We start from the raw sequence: 20,329 nt of genomic DNA on the forward strand, positions 1-20,329 counted from the left end.
ATGCCAGGTTCCTCTGTCCTCCACTATCTCCCAGAGTTTGTTCAAATTCATACCCACTGAGTCTATGATGCTATCTAAGCATCTCACCCTCTGCCACCCGCTTCTCTTTTTGCCATCAGTCTTTCCCAACATTAGAGTCTTGTCTAATGAGCCAGCTCTTCGCATCAGGTGGCCACAGTATTGGAGCTTCAGCTTTAGCATCAGTCCTTCCAATGAATGTTCAGGCTTGATGTCCTTGCTGTCCAAGGGACTCTCAAGAGTCTTCTCCAACACCATAGATCAAAAGCACCAATTCTTTGGTGCTCAGCCTTCTTTATAGTCCAACTCTCACATACGTACATGACTACTGGAAAAACGACAGCTTTGACTAGACAAACCTCTGTTGGCAAAGTAATGTCTCTGCTTCTTAATATGCTGTCTAGGTTGGTCATAGCCTTTCTTCTAAGGAGCAAGCATCTTTTAATTTCATGGCGGCAGTCATGAAATCACAGCCATCTGTAGTTTTTTTGGAGGCCCAAAAAATAAAGTCTGACACTGTTCCCATTGTTTCCCCATCTATTTCCCATGAAATGATGGGACCAGATGCCATGATCTTAGTTTTTTGAATGCTGAGTTTCATGTCAGATTTTTCACTCTCCTCTTTCCTTCATCAAGAGGCTCTTTAGTTTCTCTTCACTTTCTGCCATAAGGGTGGTATCATCTGCATAGCTGAGTTTGTTGATATTTCTCCTAGCCATCTTGATTCCAGCTTGTACTTCATCCCACCTGGCATTTTGCATGATGTACTCTGCATATAAGCTAAATAAGCAGGGTGACAATATACAGCCTTGATACTCCTTTCCAATTTGGAACCAGTCCACTGTTACATATCTAGTTCTAATCGGTGCTTCTTGACCCACATTCAGGTTTCTCAGGAGACAGGTAGTGTGGTCTGCTATTCCCATGTCTTTAAACATTTTGCATGTATTGGGTTTAATAAAATGTAATTAAATACACTCTACCTGTCTTTTTTCACTTTGAATGTGGCTATTATAACAGCTGGGCTTCCCCTGCGGCTCAGCAGTGAAGGAATTACCTGCCAGCAAGAACTGCAGCAGGCACAGATTTGACCCCTGGGTCAGGAGAAGCCCTGGAGGAGGGCACAGAGGCCCACTCCTGACTCTTGCCTGGAGAAGCTCATGGACAGAAGAGTCGGGCAGCTTACAGCCAATTAGGTCACAGAACTCAGACACACTTGAGGCAACTCAGCACACATGCATGCATATTATAATAGGCACAATTTCATTTTAGGCCCCCAGCCAAGGCCCTTCACACTTCCCTACAGATGTCTGCCTACTCAGCTCTGTCCCAAAGGGCCAGGTATGTCCGTCCTCCCCATATTTCCCAAAAGGGATAGCTGCCTTAATACTTGAATTCCTGAGGGCATCACCCAGTGAGCACCTGCCATTTCCAAATAGCCCATCGCCTTTGGCTGTCGGTCCCTGTGATGGATAGTTTCAAGTGTCAACTGACCAGGCCACGTTGCCCAGTTATTTGGGTAAACATGTCTGGATGTCATGACACAGTTGCTTCTTATATGAGATCAATACTGAAATCAGTGGACTCGGAGTAAAACAGATTGCCTTACAAAATGTTGTGGGCTACACCCAAGAGTTGAAGACCTTGAGAACAGACTGAGGCCCCCCCAAGGAGAAGAGATTCTACCAGCTGGTCATCTGTAGCTGCAACACCAATTCTTCCCTGGAAGCTTACCCTGCAGATTTGGGTCTTGCCCGCCTCCAAACTGTGTGAGCTAGCTCCTCAACATCAATCTCTGTATATGTGCACATGTCTTATTGGTTCTTTCTCTGGAGAACCTTGACTCACACAGGCTCCCAACATCACTGCATGTGGCTCTCACCATCCAGACCTTCGCACACAGAGGGAAGCACTCACACTCCTGTCCAGGGCACATGGGGACGGCTGGCACCAGCCTGTCTGAAGCTGTTTCTGGAGTAAGCTTTACATATTCAAGGCAGATGTTTACTAAACAATGTCTCCTTTGTCCCTAGGGAAGCCCCATGTTCCCAGTGTGCAAGCTTGGGGCCTGAACATATGCCCCACTGCCACCCATCACTCACTTCATGCAGGGGTCTACAGGTGAGCAGGATACTCTGGACTGCAGGCTGCAGTCGAACTATGGCCTCAGGACACCCTGGCAGAGAGTAGCAGGGCGTGGTTAGCCGTGCCTGATGATGTTACAGTCCTGGATACAACTCAAGGCCAGGTTTCTAAACCAGCCCGGACCACTCTCTACAACAAAGGTCTTTCCCAGAGTTTGAAGAGATATGCACTCAAGGCACAGAGGGGGCATGACAATGACTTTATTTGTTAATAGGCAGACCCCTTACCTAGGTCAGGACAAAATCCATGACCAACAAGGATGGAGAGCCGCATGCTGGCTGACACTCAGGGCCTGGAGCGAACCAGGAGCCAGCCCACGCTGCTGACAGTAAATTCAGGGGCAGAAGGAGACCCCAGACTTGGCTCTAGGCCACAGAAATTTCATATGAAAGCCAGCGTTGGCCCTGGAAGGAGTTGGCAATGTGCCAGGTCAGCAACACGGCTCTGGGGCCGAGGTTGGGATGCAGCAAGCAGGGCGGGAGCACGTGGGCCGGCAGAGCAGGGACACACAGGAGGCTGGGCGGCAGCAGCTGGGCTGGCAGGAGGAGGTGGGCACACAGCAGGCGGGGCGGCACACAGGACGGCAGAGGAGGGACAGGGAGGAAGAAGGTCTGCAACTGACCAAGGAGCAGGGGTTGGGCTGGCAGCACAAGGAGGCTGAGCAGGGGGAGGACTCACAGCACACGGGCCTGCAGTAGACAGGTGTGCAGCAGACAGGTGTACAGCTGACAGGCCTGCAGCAGACGGGCTCACAGCAGGCCTGCTGGCAGGGGGAGGAGGTGCAACAGGCGGACTGGCAGCTAGACTGCTGGCAGCACAAGGCTGGGCAGGAGCTGCTGCAGGCTGGCTGGCAGCAGGGGCTGCACTCGCAGCTCACTGGGGCACAGAGGAGGGTCAGGCGGGGGGCTGGAGCACAGCAGCTGGGGGCACAGCAGGGGGGCTCACAGCAGCTCTCTGGACAGTCGTCCACCTGCCAGGAGGACCCAGGGCAGGAGTCATATGACCCAGGCAGGCAGACCCGGCTGTTGTAGGTCAAGTCACTGGAACAGTCAGACAGGGTGGAGAAAGCCATTGTGGGCTTGTGGGTCTGGAGGAGGGTCAGGATGTGAGTGTGAGTGAGTATGTGTGTGAGTTCCCAGAGCTGCCCAGCTTTATACCTCTCCTCTGTGCTGTGTGTTGTTCTGGCAACAGCTTGATGAAGTCTTTCCTTCCTTGTTTTTGTTTAGTATCATGCTCTGTTTGGCAGCACTGGTCACTGTAAATACTTTTGGCTGGTGAGGCTCCTGAGTGGAGGCAGGGATATCCTGCCCATGTTTGTCTCCAGAGGCAAGGTAATAGCAAAGCTTTTGATGCCTTTGCAAGGACAGTAGCAGTCAGGTACCTTTCTGATAACAAAGGCCCTCTGTGCCAGTGGGGACAACAGCTGCTCTTGTAAACAAAACTTCTAGTCCCAAGGAAGGGACGAGAGCCAACCCCAGAATCAGGGCTTTGAGAGAAGGGAGGTGTGTTCAGGAGTGGACACGTCTGGCCACGCCCCACTGGCATGGCTGCAGGGTGTGAGCTGACAGAGCAGGCTGTACTTTGTGAGCTGATACTGCTGGTTATCATGGAAGGTGAGGGGACCTGTGTCTACTAGGAGTGAACCCTGGGTCAGATGTGAGGGGCTGTGTCCTCCTGGGGCAGAGACTGGCTCACAGAGAAGGGCTCGGATGCAGACGCAGGCTAGCCCAGAGAGAATGACCACTGGAGCAATTGCCTTTTGCTGCATTGCACCTGAGCCTTTATAGAAGCTGCACAAAAGAGTCTTAATGTTCACACCTTCCTCCTCTCCTCACAGTCCAGACAATGTCAGGGGCTCCTGCAGCCCTGGGTGCTGATTAGAACAACATCTCCTCCCTCAAGGACCCCTTCCACCGGTAGGCATTCACCAGGTTGAGGTCCTGGAGTCTGTCACAGTGAACGTCAGTAGGAGGGCCTGGTTGTCTGTGAGCCTTGTGCATGGACACCTGGACACTGTGTCTCCAGTACTCCGTTCACAGCTGTGGCCTAGCGAGCACAATGGCATCTGGCCACGACCCTGTGTGTCCTCATTTTTCAGCCATTGTATTCTTCCAAGTCTCTGAAGGGGCAAGGGCAGGACCTTGGTGATGCCCTTGTCTGCAGGTAGCCCCCAGATTCCATAGAGGACTTGTCAGGGACAAGTGGGCTTTCAAGTTCCAGCCTTCACTGACCTCTGATGGGTGGGGCTGAGGACTCTACTGGAGGACTGCATGGCAGTCAGATAACAATGGAGAAATATTACCTTAAAGAAATAATATGTTAAAACTGTATAAATGTATTGAACAACTTTAATCTACACATCCAGGAGGTTGAAGAAATTCCAAATAAGACACACAAGTAAGAGTCACAAACAGACACATCCTAGTAAATACATTGAAAGTCAAAAGCTTAGAGAAAATCTCAAAAGCAGAAGGAGAAAAATGCTGAGTCACTCACAAGTGAATTCCAGTAAGACTTATAGCTGACTTTCCATCGGAAACAACTGAGACGAGAATCAATGGGACCAGGTATTCTCAAAGTATAAACTGTTAGTTTTCATTCCAATCCCTAGGAAAGGCAATGCCAAAGAATGCTCAAACTACCGCACAATTGCACTCATCTCACACACTAGTAAAGTAATGCTCAAAATTCTCCAAGCCCGGCTTCAACAATATGTGAACCGTGAACTTCCAGATGTTCAAGCTGGTTTTAGAAAAGGCAGAGGAACCAGAGATCAAATTGCTAACATCTGCTGGATCATAAAAAAAGCAAGAGAGTTTCAGAAAAGCATCTATTTCTGTTTATTGACTATGCCAAAGCCTTTGACTATGTGGATCACAATAAACTGGAAAACTCTGAAAGAGATGGGAATACCAGACCACCTGACCTGCCTCTTGAGAAACCTGTATGCAGGTCAGGAAGCAACAGCTAGAACTGGACATGGAACAACAGACTGGTTCGAAATAGGAAAAGGAGTACGGCAAGCCTGTATATTGTCACCCTGCTTATATAACTTATATGCAGAGAACATCATGAGAAACGCTGGGCTGGAAGAAGCACAAGCTGGAATCAAGATTGCTGGGAGAAATATCAATAACCTCAGATATGCAGATGACACCACCGTTATGGCAGAAAGTGAAGAGGAGCTAAAGAGCCCCTTGATGAAAGTGAAAGAGGAGAGTGAAAAGGTTGGCTTAAATCTCAACATTCAGAAAACAAAGATCATGGCATCTGGTCCCATCACTTCATGGGAAGTAGATGGGGAAACAGTGGAAACAATGTCAGACTTTATTTTTGGGGGCTCCAAAATCACTGCAGATGGTAACTGCAGCCATAAAATAAAAAGACGCTTACTCCTTGGAAGGAAAGTTATGACCAACCTAGATAGCATATTCAAAAGCAGAAACATTACTTTGTCAACAAAGGTTCGTCTAGTCAAGGCTATGGTTTTTCCAGTGGTCATGTATGGATGTGAGAGTTGGACTATGAAGAAGGCTGAGCGCCGAAAAATTGATGCTTTTTAACTGTGGTGTTGGAGAAGACTCTTCAGAGTCCCTTGGACTGCAGGAGATCCAACCAGTCCATTCTAAAGGAGATAAGTCCTGGGTGTTCATTGGAAGGACTGATGCTGAAGCTGAAACTCCAATACTTTGGCCACCTCATGTGAAGAGTTGACTCATTGGAAAAGACTCTGATGCTGGGAGGGATTGGGGGCAGGAGGAGAAGGGGATGACAGAGGATGAGATGCTGGATGGCATCACTGACTTTATGGACATGAGTTTGAGTGAACTCCGGGAATTGGTGATGGACAGGGAGGCCTGGTGTGCTGGGATTCATGGGGTCGCAAAGAGTCGGACACGACTGAGCAACTGAACTGAACTGATAAGCTGTCAATCAATAATCCTATATACAACAAGGCATTTTTAATACATGGAGGAAAAATATATTCCCAGATAAAAATAGAGAGAATTTGTTATTAGTTGATTCATCTTATAAAATACTAAAAAGCCAGTAACCAGACAGAAATTCTAATCCACAGGAAAAACAAAGAACAGCAGTAAACGTAACTATGTAATTACAAAAAAAATACAAATTCACTTTTTTAATTCCTTCTCTTAATTGATTTAACACAATTTAAAATAATATATGTATAAAGCATTGTATAAAACAATATGTATGTAATGTATTGTTGGGCATACACTTCACAGACATGTAATATATTTGACAACATCAGCAGAAAGGCAATACGTGGGAGCACAGCTATACTGGGCAAAGGAAATAACAGCAGATGATGACTCAGATCCACAGGAAGAAGTGAAGAGAACCAGAAACAATAAAAAGGTTAGCATGCTGCTGCTGCTGCTAAGTCGCTTCAGTCGTGCCCGACTCTGTGCGACCCCATAGACGGCAGTCCACCAGGCTCCCCCATCCCTGGGATTCTCCAGGCAAGAACACTGGAGTGGGTTGCCATTTCTTTCTCCAATGCATGAAAGTGAAAAGTGAAAGTGAAGTCGCTCTGTCTTGCCCGACTCTTAGCAACCCCATGGACTGCAGCCTTCCAGGCTCCTCGGTTCCTGGGATTTTCTAGGCAAGAGTACTGGAGTGGGGTGCCATTGCCTTCTCCGAGCATAGAACAAGCTTTAAATATATATTGCTTTTCTTTCTTCTCTAAGCTTCTTAAAAAATCATAAAAGTATAATAAGTAGTAATTATAACCACATATCATTTGATTTTAACATGTAAGGTGTAATATTTTAACAGCAAGACCACAGAAAATATAGGAAGGACTAGAGTTATATATAAAATGGAGCAATGTTTTCATACATCGCTGGAATTGAGTCAGTATAAATCAGAAGTTGATTCTGATAACTTAAATAAATATATGGTAGGCCCTAGAGCAAACACTAAGGGAAAATTTTAAAAATAGGGTAAAAATCATTAAAAGAACCCTATATTGGAAAATATTTACTAAAAGAAAAACAGTAAAGGAGGATTTTTTGTTGCTGTTGTTTAGTCACAAAGTTGCATCCAACTCTTTTGCAACCCCATGGACTGTAGACCACCAGGCTCCTCTGTCCATGGGATTTTCCAGACAAGAATACTGGAGTGGGTTGCCATTTCCTTCTCCAGGGGATCTTCCTGACCAAGGGACTGCACCTGCCTCTCCTGCAGCGACAGGCAGATTCTTTACCACTGAGCCACCTGGGAAGCCCAAAGAGGAACTCAATTATGAAAAGATGTGAAATAAGGAACAAAAAAGTGAAATAGCAGGTATAAAGCCAACCACAGTTAATGCTCATTATTATGTTTGAGAAAGTTACCACAAACACTGGACCTTTGCTTCTGGGGAAAGAAAGATTTTGGTTCCTGTGAGCCTCCGGTCTCATTTTCATCAACTAATCAATACATAATTGTGTGCCTCTGTGTCAGCAATGAAGACAGCACAACCGAAAAAAAATTTTTTTAAGTTTTTTTAAAAAAGCTAATTCTATAAAGCTATTAGAGAAAACTTTGGGATAAATCTTCATGTCCTCAGATTTGGCATTGGATTCTAAGATATGGCTTTAAAAGTAGAAGCAAGCAAAAAAAAAGGTAAATACGACTTCTTCAAAATTAAAACATTTTGTACTTCAAAGGAGACCATCAAGAAAGGGAAAATACAGTCCATAGAATGGGAGAAAATATTTGAAAATCCTATATAGCACAAGGAACTTATATCTAGAGTTCTTATATAAAGAACTCTCATAACACAACAATTTAAAAGGCAAATAATCCAATCAAAAACTAGGCAGAGGACTTGAATAGACATTCCTCCAAAGAAGAGGCATAAGTGGCCAGTATGCACATGTAAAAACACACACCATCGCTACCCATCAGGGGAATGAAATCAAAGCCACAGTGAGATACTGCTTCGTGCCCACAAAGGTCACTAGAATAACGAAGTCAGATAACAACAAGGGTTGGGGAGGATGTGGAGAAACTGCAGGCTTCATCCAGTGCTGGTGGGGATGTCAGATGGTGCAGCGACTTTGTGAGACAGTCTGGCAGTTTCTAAAATGTTAACCCATTGATGTAAGAGCCATCAACTCCACTCCTAAGTATATACCCAAGAGAGATGAAAATCCACGCCCCTACAAAAATGTTTATACATGAATGTTTATAGTAGCATTATTCGTAATACCCAGAAGACAGCAATAAGCCAAATGTCCATCAATGACAGATGGGGCGATCAAAATGTGGTATATCCTCACAGTAATCTATGGCATGGCCACAAAAAGGGATGAAGCACTGATACATACTACAGTATGGGTGAACCTTGAATACACACTACATAAGCCAGTTACAAAGACCATATATTATACGATTCCATGCTATGAAATGTCCAGGCAAACCCAAAGATAATGTGAAGTCAATGGGTTGCTGCCTAGGGCTGGGGGTGGGGACTGTGGGGTGAAGGGTGGGAGCCAATGGGCTAAGGGCTTCCTTCTGAAGCCCTCATGTCACAGGCATGAGCTACAACAGGCTGTGGTGAGGGTTGCACTTGGAGGTTGACTGCACCCAATGCCCCAGACACGTGCACCTCAGATATCTGAATCACAGCTCTACAAACCTATTTTTAAAAAGTTACTGAGAATCACAGGAAATAAAGAGATGGAGTCAATTTTCTGGGAGACCCGTGGGTTGGATCTTGTTCAAGAAAGTAGCTGACATGACAAAGACTTTTACCTGAGAACTGGAATTACATAAAACAGAAGACAATGGAAATTACAGTACTGAAAACGCAATGGCTGGAGCTGAAAACTCAGCAGATGGGTTTGCAGGTAGATTTCATGGAATGAAAGCAGAGAGGATGCGCGAGCAGAAGTCCCTAGGGAGTATCAGGATGGACTCACAGTTGACAGAGTTCACAGCGAGAGTCTCGGTTATGGAAGGATGGGGCTTTCCAGGTGGCTCAGTGGTAAAGCGTCCACCTGCCAATGCAGGAGACACAGGAGACGTGGGTTCAGTCCCTAGGTGGGGAAGATCTCCTGGAGGAGGAAATGGCAACCCACTCCAGTATTCTTCCCTGGAAAATCCCATAGACAGAGGAGCCTGGTGGGCTACAGTCCATGGGGTCATAAAGAGTCGGATACGACTGAGCCCGCACGGATACTGCTATGAGAAGATGGAGAATCCTGACTTGGAACGTGAGAGATGGGTCGCATGCCTAGCAAGTGCCTCTCTCCTGGACCCTGCGGAACCTTCCAGAGCGCTCCTGTCCTGGCAGGAGAGGGTGGGGATGTTAGCTGGATCTGGGGTGGATGGGACTGCAAATCTCAGGTAAGCAGACCCCAGAAGGGTATGTTTTGTTATTCTGTTCACATTTCCTGCCAAAGGATGTCAAACCAAAAACTGTGGCATCATCTCTCGCCTTTGACAGCTCAGGACACCAGAAAGTTACAGTTGCTATGCGGACCCTTGGTGACAGTCACACGGGCTCTGCCTGCACACTCACAGCAATGGGCACCGCAATACCTACCAAGGCCAGCCGTTCTTGACCTCTTGATGGGCCAGTCATGCCCTCTGCACACTCTGGCATTGCTGCTAAGTCCTTCAGTCGTGTCCGACTCTATGCGACCCCATAGATGGCAGCCCACCAGGCCCCGCCGTCCCTGGGATTCCCCAGGCAAGAACACCCTGCACACTCTGGCACTGGGAACATGCAAAGGCACGGGGTCATTCTACAGGTAGAGCAGGAGGAGTCACTGACCTTAGGGGGGAGGCTGGGGACTTTCAAGGTCACAACGATGGAAAATTCCTCCGGGAAGAGATCACATCTGAAGAAAATCCTCGAGGCAGGGAAGCTCAGGGCACGGGGCGTGGCGGCTGAGAGCTGGAGTCCTCGTGCACCTTGGACTTGCATCACCCTGACCCCGACTGCAGAGCCATCGGGAGGGACTGCCTCTGCCAGCACATCCAGGGGCCGCAGGTCTGTGTCAAGGAAATTATAGGTGGGTTACAGGGTGCCCAGGTGTGACTGCAGCATCATCACAAGAGCCCTGCAAGCTGAGTGTCACAACTTCCCTCTAACCAGTGAGCAGACAGAGGCACGGAGAGCTTACAACCCAGTGAGTCTGCTGTGACCTCTCCTCCCCACAGCTCCACCCTGTCCTCCGACTGCCAGGCGCTGTGCTGGCCCTGCTGGAGGTCAGCTGGAGGTCAAGTAAGTCCCTGCCTAGCCCCAGGTGCCCAGGAGACAGGCTCCCACGTGGGAAGCATCCGGGTCTGGATGCGGCAGGGGCCACATCCGTGCCCTGCAGAGCCGTCTGTGAGGTTACCTGTGCTGCTGGAGAGCGGGCACCTGACAAGACCTGGACTCACCCCGGCCTGGGCACTGCCTCCTCCACACGCTGTAGAGGAGCAGGCGGGCTCCTGTTCTGAAGTTCAAGGTCATCAGACAAAATATACCCAAGGCCAGATGGTAGGAAAGGACAGTGGGGAGCCGGGTGAGCACCTGTGACTAGCAGTGGGGGTCGTGTCAACCCCACCACCCCCTGGCCCCACAGTGGGAGGGAAGGACTGGCTCGGGGCAGAGCCCACGGCTGCCCCTTGGACCCTTCCAGACTTGGCTGCCATGTGTCAGGTCATGGCTGGGATAAGACACAGGCCCGTGAGAATGAAAAGCCCTCCCCAGAGCTGTCTCCCTCGGGGCCTGGCGGTTCTGCTAGGAGGCCTGAGCCTGACATGGAGCTAGCGGTCAGGGCACTACGGGGATGGGTCAGCAAGTCAGCAGGGCTGCGGCCATAAGAGGAAAGGACGCCCCCAGTGCACTCCCACCACACTCAGGCCCAGCCCCACCCGCCCCAAGGCTGCCCCTGCCCTCTGCACAGCCCCAGAGGGTGACCAGAGGGGGCTTTGTGGAAGCTCCCAGGGGCGGGGTGTCACAAACAGGGTAGATGAAGCAGAAGACAAGGAGCATGTTTTCTCCATTAAATTAAGGGGATTTAGGAAGGAAAAGGTCTCTCCAAACCAGTTCAGAGGAAAAACACTGAGTCCAGAGAAGAGAGGAGTGAAGTGAAGTGAAAGTCGCTCAATTGTGTCTGCCTCTTTGGAACCCCATGGACTATACAGTCCATGGAATTCTCCAGGCCAGAATACTGGAGTGAGTAGCCTTTCCCTTCTCCAGGGGATCTTCCCAACCCAGGGATCAAATCCAGGTCTCCCGCATTGCAGGCAGATTCTTTACCAGCTGATCCACAAGGGAAGCCCAAGAATATTGGAGTGGGTAGCCTATCCCTTCTCCAGCAGGCCTTCCCGACCCAGGAATTGAACCGGGGTCTCCTGCATTGTGGGTGACAGCCACTCAAAGTCAGAGCACAAAACGTGGAAGGTCAGCGGTGAGAGGGACCAGAGCAGACCAGGGTGGGTGGGGCGAGGGGCGAGGTCCAGAGAACAGAGGGATTCTACCCAGAAGGCAGGAAAATCTTACTAACAGGGAAACTGGGTGGCCTCAATAAGCAAGGAACTTGGACTCTTAAAACCAGACCACACTGTCCCACCCCCAGTGCTCAACAAGTTTCAGAGTTAAGGGCCATCAAGCCTGGGGCACAGCCAGGGATGCTGACGTCCTCCTGGAGAGGGCCAAGGGGCATCCTTGTGTGTCTGGAGGCGCCCACTGGGTGTGGACGTGCCCGAGGGTGCGGGGACTGAAGGCAGGCTGGACACCGATTTGAGGCTCATGCCAGCTGGGCAGCAATACTTGGGACCCAGGGATGCGGCGGCCTGAGCAGGGTCTGGGAGGGCAGACAGGCGATGTGGTGAGGGAGGGATGGATGCTGCTCTGTGATGGGAGGGCAGGTCACAGTTGTCATTTCCACCACTGGACATGAGAGGCGGCGCAGGGTGGGGGGCTTCACTTCGGAAAGCATGCATGCTGCAAACTACACTACTCGTGGCTTGGGCTCTGATGTACCCGAACGTCGAGGGCAGGAACACTGGCTGTGTGTGTCGGGGTCAGGGCTCCCAGACAGATGCCAGGGTCGGAGGTGGAGGGGAGTCTGTTTCGAGAGCCGGATCCTGACCCCGGCCTTGGGCTGCCCAGGTGAGGGGTGAGGTTGGGTCTGGGCAGGGCCCCTGGAGAGCCTGGGGCTGTAAGTGAACACTGCTTACCCTAAATTCACCCCCAAAATGAGAGACACAGGGTACACGGGCCCTGCCTGGCTGTGGCCCACTGTCAAGGTTTCAGCTGTGGCCCCACAGGGGTCCAGCCCCTCCTTTAGGAAATATGGGCCCTCCACCAGGCAGGCCACCCAGCTGCCAGGACATGACTTGACCTGGCCAAGCCCTAGGCACAGCAACTAGGGAGACCTGGATTGCACTAATCCCAGCTCAAGCCTCTCCCTCCATTGTTAACCGAGACAGCCTCTTCCTGGTACCCTCCCCCACACCACTCCACTACCCACAGTGCAGCCTCTGCCCTGGCAGGCCTCTGTCCACACAGGCTCTCTCTCTCTGCGCCTCATCCATACCCCCGCCCTACCGAGGGTTCTGCAGGTTAAAGAGATGGTGTGTTCATCTTCCTGGGGAAGTCCCACTGATGCAGGAACCACTGAGTGACTGATTTCATAAGGGTCAGGGTTCACAAAGGACGCTTGGACACGCAGTGATGGAGTCCAGCAAGATAACTCTAACAGATGTGGCATGGTCACCAGCACCTCCTGGGAGGCTGGACACACAGATGGAAAATGGCCAAGCCATAGAGAGGTTCTGTCCTACAATCTCGACAGTGACCAGCCTGGAAGCCTGCCCACAGCCTCTGCACTGCCCAGAACATGGCCAGTGACCACCAGCTCCCTAACATTTGTCCCCAGGTCCAGTTCAGGGCCACACAGAGAAAACCAGACCTGCTCCTTGACCCAGGCACATGGGCACAGCTCTGATCCACCCCGCTTCCCACACCAAAAGCCTCCATCAGACCACACCCAGGCCTTTCTGTCCACTCCAGTCTGTGCCTGAGCCTCTGCCAAAGCCGTTTGTGGTGGCAGACCACCTGCTGGAGCCAGCATGGAATAGACTGGCTTGTTCTCCTTTGGGTCTTGTTCTTATTCGGGTGGTCTTCCTCTATTCCACAAAAGCTCCTTGAAATGCCAGTTTCCAAAATAAACAGTTGTCCCAGGTGCTCATAATTTGGCAGAGAGGATGTAGCAGCCGCAGAGAGATGAACTCAAAGCTGGCTACACATAGGTCCTAACCCCGACCTCAGCCTCATAAGACCTGGCCCACGATTGACTCACTGCACCTTCTGAGCCTCAATTGCCTCGTCTGTAAGATGGGAGGGTGGTGACCGGCCCTGTCGGGTACTCAGCGCAGCTGAAGAAAGAGCTGAGTGACCTGGGGCTGGAGGAGCTGATCACAGCAACAGACAAGGCAGAAAGCAAAACCCTATCTTCCCCTGGAAGGGTGCCCACTGGGGCCAGGCCAGGGACCCTGGGACAAAAGCCTCCTGCAGAATGAGCCCTGGGGCTGGAGGAGAGGGAGCGGAAGGAAGGGCTGGTGTGTGGAAGCGTTTTCACAGGAGGTCTGAGAGGAGGCCCGGGGCTGGGGACGCAGAGCTCCCTCCAGGATGGCCGTGCCTGGCTGTGTCCCGAGCCTGGACAGGGCAGCATCCTGGGGAGGCCTATGGGGAGGCCTGAGGTTGGCCGAGAGAGTATGCAAAGCGTTTCTGGCCAGAAGCCACGCTCCTCATGCCCAAGAATAGTCCCCTAGGAGGCCTCCTGTACAGGGACCGTGAAGACTGAGGTTATTCATTGGCTGGGGGCGGCGAGGAACAACTGCCTTTGTTGGATGCCCAGGTGTGAGCCACAGGCCAGCTTCAGATGGTCTCTGAGATGGCCCCTCCATTAGAGGTGGGGAGGGAGGGAGACCACACAGCCAATAAGGTCCTCTTCACTCTGGATTTCATTGAGTTCACTGGGAGCTCAGGGACTAGGAGCAAATTCATTTCCAAGAATTAGGGGTCCCTGCAGGGCAGTGAGACTGACCAGACTGCCCTAGCAACAGAGAGTCCAGTTTGGGCCCAAGGAGAGGCAGATGGACCAGTGATGGGGTGAGCCAAGAGCTCAGACACCGCTGGGCAGGATGACAGCAGTTCAGGCACTGTGGAGGTATAGTTAGTAAGGAGGGATGGTTGACCTGTGGGTGGTGATGGGAAAGTTGGGGCTCAGCAGAGAGAAAAACCCAGGCCCATTCCTCCCTGAACAGGGCACACAGAGTCAGCTCCAGGCAGGGTGGGAAGTGGGACCTCCAAGTTAGAGGGAGAGGTTGCGGGCTGTCTTTGTGTCCTGAGGTTAAGGAAGGTTTCTCAACACTAGACGCAAACCATCAGAAGGAAGCTGGATCATCTGCTCACATCAAAACAAGAATGTCTGCCCAAGAAAGGACACCACGGGCCATGCCGTATTCACAGAACGGAGCCTGGGCAGGATTTAAAACTGACAAGGAGTTAACACACCTCAGGAGCAAGACACCCAGGACACCAGCAAGGAAAATGTGAGAACAGTTGTTGCCCCAAAGGCAGGCAACCCGAGAAAGAAACAGCCCAAACAGCCTGATCAGTCAGACAAAAGCAAATTAAACAGCGACAAGGTATCATTTTCCCCCTATTACACTGGTTAAAAAAGGAAACAGGAAAAAGTATACAGATGGAGCCCAGAAACAACCTACACATCCATCGAGAGCTGAGCAGAAGATGTGGCACATATACACAATGGAATATTAGCCATAAAAAAGAATGAATTAATGCCATTTGCAGCAACATGGGTGAAGCTAGAGAGTATTATACGAGGTGGAGAAAATCACACAAAGACAATACCATATGCTGTCATTTATATATGGAACCTGGTGTATAACACAAATGAATTTATCTGCAAAATAGAAACAGACAGGCACACAGAGAACAGATCTGCCGTTGCCAAGAAGTGGGGTGGGGGAGGGAAGGATTGGGAGTTTGGGACTGGCAGATGCAAACTATTGTATGTAACATGGATAAACAACAAGGCATTACTGTAGAGCACAGGTAATCACATTCAGTATCCTATCATAAACCATAATGGAAAAGAATCTAAAAGAGAAGGCATATATATATAGTATAACGGAATCGCTTCACTCTACAGAAGAAATTGACAATATTGTAAATCAACCAGCTTTCAATTTAAAGTAAAGATGGAGCACAAAAGGGGAAAATGGTTCCTGACCCTGTTCTGTGTTTAAATCGGCTTTTCTTCATGTTTTTTTAAAAGGCGCCGAAGGGATGTGGAGGGAGGCTGGGCTGGGCCGCTGGCTTCGAACGGGATGGGCTGTTTTGGCTTGAGCCTGGCGTGTCCCTGGGACGTCCACAGCCTGGAAAGCCACAGCTGCATGGTGACCGGGCTGCAGAAGCTACAGGGAAGGTGTCAAGAGAGCAGGATGCCAGCAATGAATGACCAGCAGGCGTGACGAGCCCCCGGGGTCAGCTCGGGCTAAGCCCTTCTCTTGCAGCCACGCTTTTAAACTCACACACATCCCCTCCCTCGTCACCCTCCAAGGTCTGCGCTAGCCCGGAGCCAAGGGCTCTCAGAACGCGGGAAGTTGTCCAGAGGGCCCATCAGAGAATACAGTGACAACCGTGGCCTTGGCACCAAGCTCTCCTGCAACCTGACCTCTCAGAGGCCTGGACCCCCTTTCCTGTGGGGTTGCGGGAGGGACTGGAACATCGTCAGGCAGGCAGGAGCTGCCCCCGGAGTCAGACTGCCTCCCAGTAACGGGTAGATGGACCGCCCACCCCGCAAGGTCGGTGCAGTCAGTCCCGTTCTAGGCCACTTTGTAGGTCACACTTTAACATTCCTGTGAATTTGTGAGAGGCTCTGTGTCTGCCTATGAAAGGACAGCTGCTGGGGCTGCAAGCAGGTCCCCTAAGAGCTACGTGGCTGGCAAGCAGCTGACTTTAGTTCACAGCGTGTAAACAGGTAATAGGGCTTCCAGGATCCCTCAGTCAGCTGACGCAGGGAAGTCCGCACACGGAGTGGGACCAGTCCATCTCCCAGCCCCACACTTGCAGTCCAAACCCGAACCTTCCGTTCTCACCTTTCTCGGATGTTCTCTATAGGGTCCAGCAACTGCCTGACCTCACCAGGCGCCTGGATATTCAGGAGACAAAGCACACGCATCATGCAGGCAGCGGGGCTGGCACGTGGACAAGGGGTTGGGACAGGATGCTCAGCTGCCCGCAGGGTCCCACCCACAGAAGGCACCGCCACTGATCCAAAGAGCCGCCTCCCAGTCTTCTTCTGCCAGGAGCAGAAGTGGGTGAGGCCAGGATGGAAGGGCAGCACCCGCCCCAGGGACCTTTGCAATAGAAACACAGCTCACTCCTGCAGGGTGCGATTATCCTGTGATCCAGCCAGCTTTCCGTGTTCCCTTATCGTACATCCTCCTGGTGAGTGAAGACACGACAGTGATGAATGGGGCTGCAGTGGCCTCGGGCTGCAGGAGGTGGAAGTCCAAACACTCATCAACCAGGGACTCAGCTGCTTCCAAATCCTGTGCATGCGAGTGCCCTGACTCTATTATCCTGAAAACTCGTGCAATGATGGAATCAGAGTGGAAAGAGCCATGGAGACCACACCATTCCAAGCCTCCGGTTACAGACCAGGATGGCCAGCACAGAGAGGCGTGTGGATATAGCTGAAGGAGAGGAAGGTCTGTGGTCCCAGTGCTTCCAGGAGGAAAGGAGGATGGTATCAAGTCAACCATAGAGGCTTCGATTGAAGAAACTTAAACTAAAAGGGCAAACGGAACCCACAGTGAGAGGAAGGGAGGAGAAGGATGGAAATCAGTGTGACTGAAACGAAAGGAAAATTCACCGAAACCAAAGCTGGGCCTTCGAGAAGATCAGTAAAACTGATAAACTTCTATCAGACTGATGGGAGGGGTGGTGTGGAATAAGAAGAAACGATGTATCAATGTCAAAAAGTGAAAATGAGATAACACTGAACATTTTTCAAAAGCTAAAAGAAAACAGACTCACAGACATAGAGAACAGACTGTGGTTGCCAAGGGGGAGGGGAGATGGGAAGGGATGGACTGGGAGTTTGGGATTAACAGATGCAAACTGTTATCTATAGGATGGATAAACAGCAAGGTGTCACTCAGAGCACAGGCAACTATGCTCCATATCCTGTGATTAAACCATAATGGAAAAGAATTTGAAAATGAATATATATATATATGTATATGTATAACTGAATCATTTTGCTGTACAGCAGAAGTTAATATAAGATTGTAAGTCAGTTATACTTCAATAAAATAAAATTTTAAAAGGAGGAATTAAAAGGATCATGAAGAGACTCTACAAATAGCATTATGCCTATATATCCGAATCTTAGATGAAATGGACCAATTCCTTGATAGGCAGAGACTGTAACTGAGTAGGCCCCTTCTTGGGACAGACCCTCCCTCCACGTCCTCCACCTGCCTCTTGTTCGTAGAAAAACTTTTGATACTGTTTGTGGGGTTCTCGCAGCAGGAATTCTGGAACCATTTGCCATTTCCTTCTCTAGTGGACCACGTTTTGTCAGAACTCTTCTGACAAATGACTCGTCTGTCTTGGGTGGCCCGACATAGCATGGCTCATAGTTTCATTGAGTTACCCAAGCCCCATTGCCAAAACAAGGCTGTGATCCATGAAGGGTTAGTGAGCAGTGATGTCCCAATGCTGGTTTCAAAGACTTGGTAACTGATCTACACCTCCGTGTGACGTTAACACCAGAGAAAGCTGGAGAGGGGCATATGTGACTTCTTTGTGCTCCTTGTGTGGCTGTGCCATAAAATAAACTAAAGAAGCACCCCACAAGCTCAGACCATGCCTGGACCAGCAGAAGGCCCATGCGTGCTCTGAACCTGCCAGGCCAGCTGCTGCTCGCACCCCGCCCTTCACGACTCACCCAAGGAAGAAGAAAGGACACCTGCTTGACTCCTCCTTCCACCCAGAGCCTGGCCTTGCGCCAGCCTCAGGGCAGGGACAGCACTTACTAGGGGCTGGTTGTGTCCCGAGAAGATGCTGCTGCCCCAGCCCCAGTAGCTGTGACTTTGACCTTATTTGGAAATAGGGTCTTTGCAGATTAATCAAGGTACAGTGAGGTCTTCGGGGTGTCTCTTAATCCCACCAGACTCATGTCCTCATAGAAAGGGGAAGTTTGGAGGCAGACACATGCCCACGTGGAAAACGCCCTGTGACGATGGAAGCAGAGATCGGGGTGATGCTTCTACAAGTGAGGGAACCCCAAGAATTGCCAGAAAAGTCCCAGAATCCAGGGGAGAGCTAAGAGACCCTGGGACAGCTCATTCCCCAGAGCCTCAGACGGCATTAACTTCCGACGTCTGACGTCCAGACTAAGACCCATTCGTGTTGTGTGAGCTGGCCGGTCTGTGGGGCTGTCACTGCTGCCCGAACGCTGGGCCAGGGCTGCCTGCAGACCAGGACTCACAGTATCTTTATTTAGAACCAAACACACCTCCTCGCTGACCTTCCAGCCACACGACATTGTACAGCCAGCCCAGAAACCCCAGCGGCACTCACCCTGACCGGGCCAGGACGCAACGCCCACAGACCCGGGTCCACCTCTGCTCCTAGTGACACTGGTGAAAGCAACAAGAGAGCTGACGCTCCACCCAGGGTTGTTTTCTAGGCCAAAACCAAGTAAAGTCGTTCCAAGCTGACTTCAAGAGACAGCTGAGCTCCTGGGACAGAAACAGTTGCCACTTGTTCTCTGAATCTGCTCTCAACAGCGACCAGGAGGGAGGGTGTAGACCCTCCCCCAGGACAACACACACACCAGGAGGGGGAAAAAAAAACAGCAGCCTGGACACTTCACACACTCACTCACACACACACTCACATCCTCACCTTCCTCCAGCCCCCCCCCCACCACCACGGCTGCCTCCACCTTGGTATGGCAGCTGGGTCTGTCTGCCTGGGTCCTGTGACTCCTGAACCGGCTCCTCCTGGTGCACGGAGGAGGACAACTGTCCAGAGAGCTGCTGTGAGTCCCCCTGCTGTGCCCCCATCTGCTGTGCCCCGGCCCCCCGCCTGACCCTCCTCTGTGCCCCAGTGAGCTGCGAGTCCCGCCCCTGCTGCCAGCCAGCGTGCAGCAGCTCCTGCCCGGCCTCGTGCTGCCAGCAGTCTAGCTGCCAGCCCTCCTGCTGCACCTCCTCCCCCTGCCAGCAGGCCTGCTGCAGACCTGCTGCAGGCCTGTCTGCTGCACACTGGTCTGCTGCAGGCCCATCTGCTACACAGGGAAGATCCCTTGGATGAGGAAACGGCACCCCATTCCAGTATTCTTGCCTGAAAATTCCCATGGACAGATAAGCCTTGTGAGCTACAGTCCATGAGGTCACAAAGAGTCGGACATGACTGAGTGGCTGAGCACGCACTGTTGCACACCTGTCTGCTTCAAGCCTGTTACACACCTGTTTGTTGCACACCTGTCTGTCACACCCCTGTCTGTCATACACCTGTCTGGTGCAAACCTGTCTGTTGCACAAGGAAGATCCCCTGGTGTAGGAAATGGCACCCCACTCCAGTATTCTTGCCTGAAAAGTCCCATGGACAGAGAAACCTGGCGGGCTACCATCCATGAGGTCACAAAGAGACACAACAGAGTGACTGAGCATGCACTGTTGCACACCCATCTGCTGCAAGCCTGTCAGTTGCACACCTGTCTGTTACACACTAGTCTGTTGCACACCTGTCTGCTGCAAGCCTGTTAAACACCTGTTTGTTACACATCTGTCTGCACACACCTGTCACACACCTGTGTATTGCACACCTGTCTGCTGCAAGCCTGTCTGCCTTTCAATCATTCTACCTGGAGATTTCTCCTTAATGTTAATTTAAGTTGGTCTTCCGGTGTTGAAGTTGCTCAGTTTTTGTCTGGCATCATTTTGTTTTACCTTCACCTCTGATGGTGTTCTTACAGGTTTGCAGTTATTTTCTTTCAGCCCCTTAAAGATGCCCTCTCATTGCCTCCTAACTTTCTTCTTTTCTGATGGGAAAACTACTATAAATCTTCTGCTGCTGCAACTATGAAGTTAATGTTTATTTTTCCTCTGA

The 20,329-nt window shown here is 50.7% G+C and overlaps 2 protein-coding genes across 2 annotated transcripts in view; both read right to left on the reverse strand.

Annotated features, from left to right (window-relative positions):
* Positions 1-20,329, reverse strand: part of TSPEAR (thrombospondin type laminin G domain and EAR repeats) — a 177,531-nt gene that overhangs the window by 84,399 nt on the left and 72,803 nt on the right. The window contains 1 exon segment of the mRNA NM_001206810.1: positions 9,953-10,173. Within this exon segment, the coding sequence (NP_001193739.1) occupies positions 9,953-10,173 (221 nt within the window).
* Positions 2,348-3,273, reverse strand: LOC780781 (keratin associated protein). Its single transcript, NM_001079639.1, has one exon. It carries the CDS (start codon positions 3,233-3,235, stop codon positions 2,594-2,596), a length of 642 nt encoding a protein of 213 aa, NP_001073107.1. The 5' UTR covers positions 3,236-3,273; the 3' UTR covers positions 2,348-2,593.

Source organism: Bos taurus, chromosome 1, assembly GCF_002263795.3.
Source record: "Bos taurus isolate L1 Dominette 01449 registration number 42190680 breed Hereford chromosome 1, ARS-UCD2.0, whole genome shotgun sequence".
Taxonomy (NCBI): Eukaryota; Metazoa; Chordata; class Mammalia; order Artiodactyla; family Bovidae; genus Bos; species Bos taurus.

Excerpts from the sequence above, each read along its gene's own strand:
- LOC780781 (NM_001079639.1), bottom strand. The coding sequence starts at position 3,235 with ATGGCTTTCTCCACCCTGTCTGACTGTTCCAGTGACTTGACCTACAAC.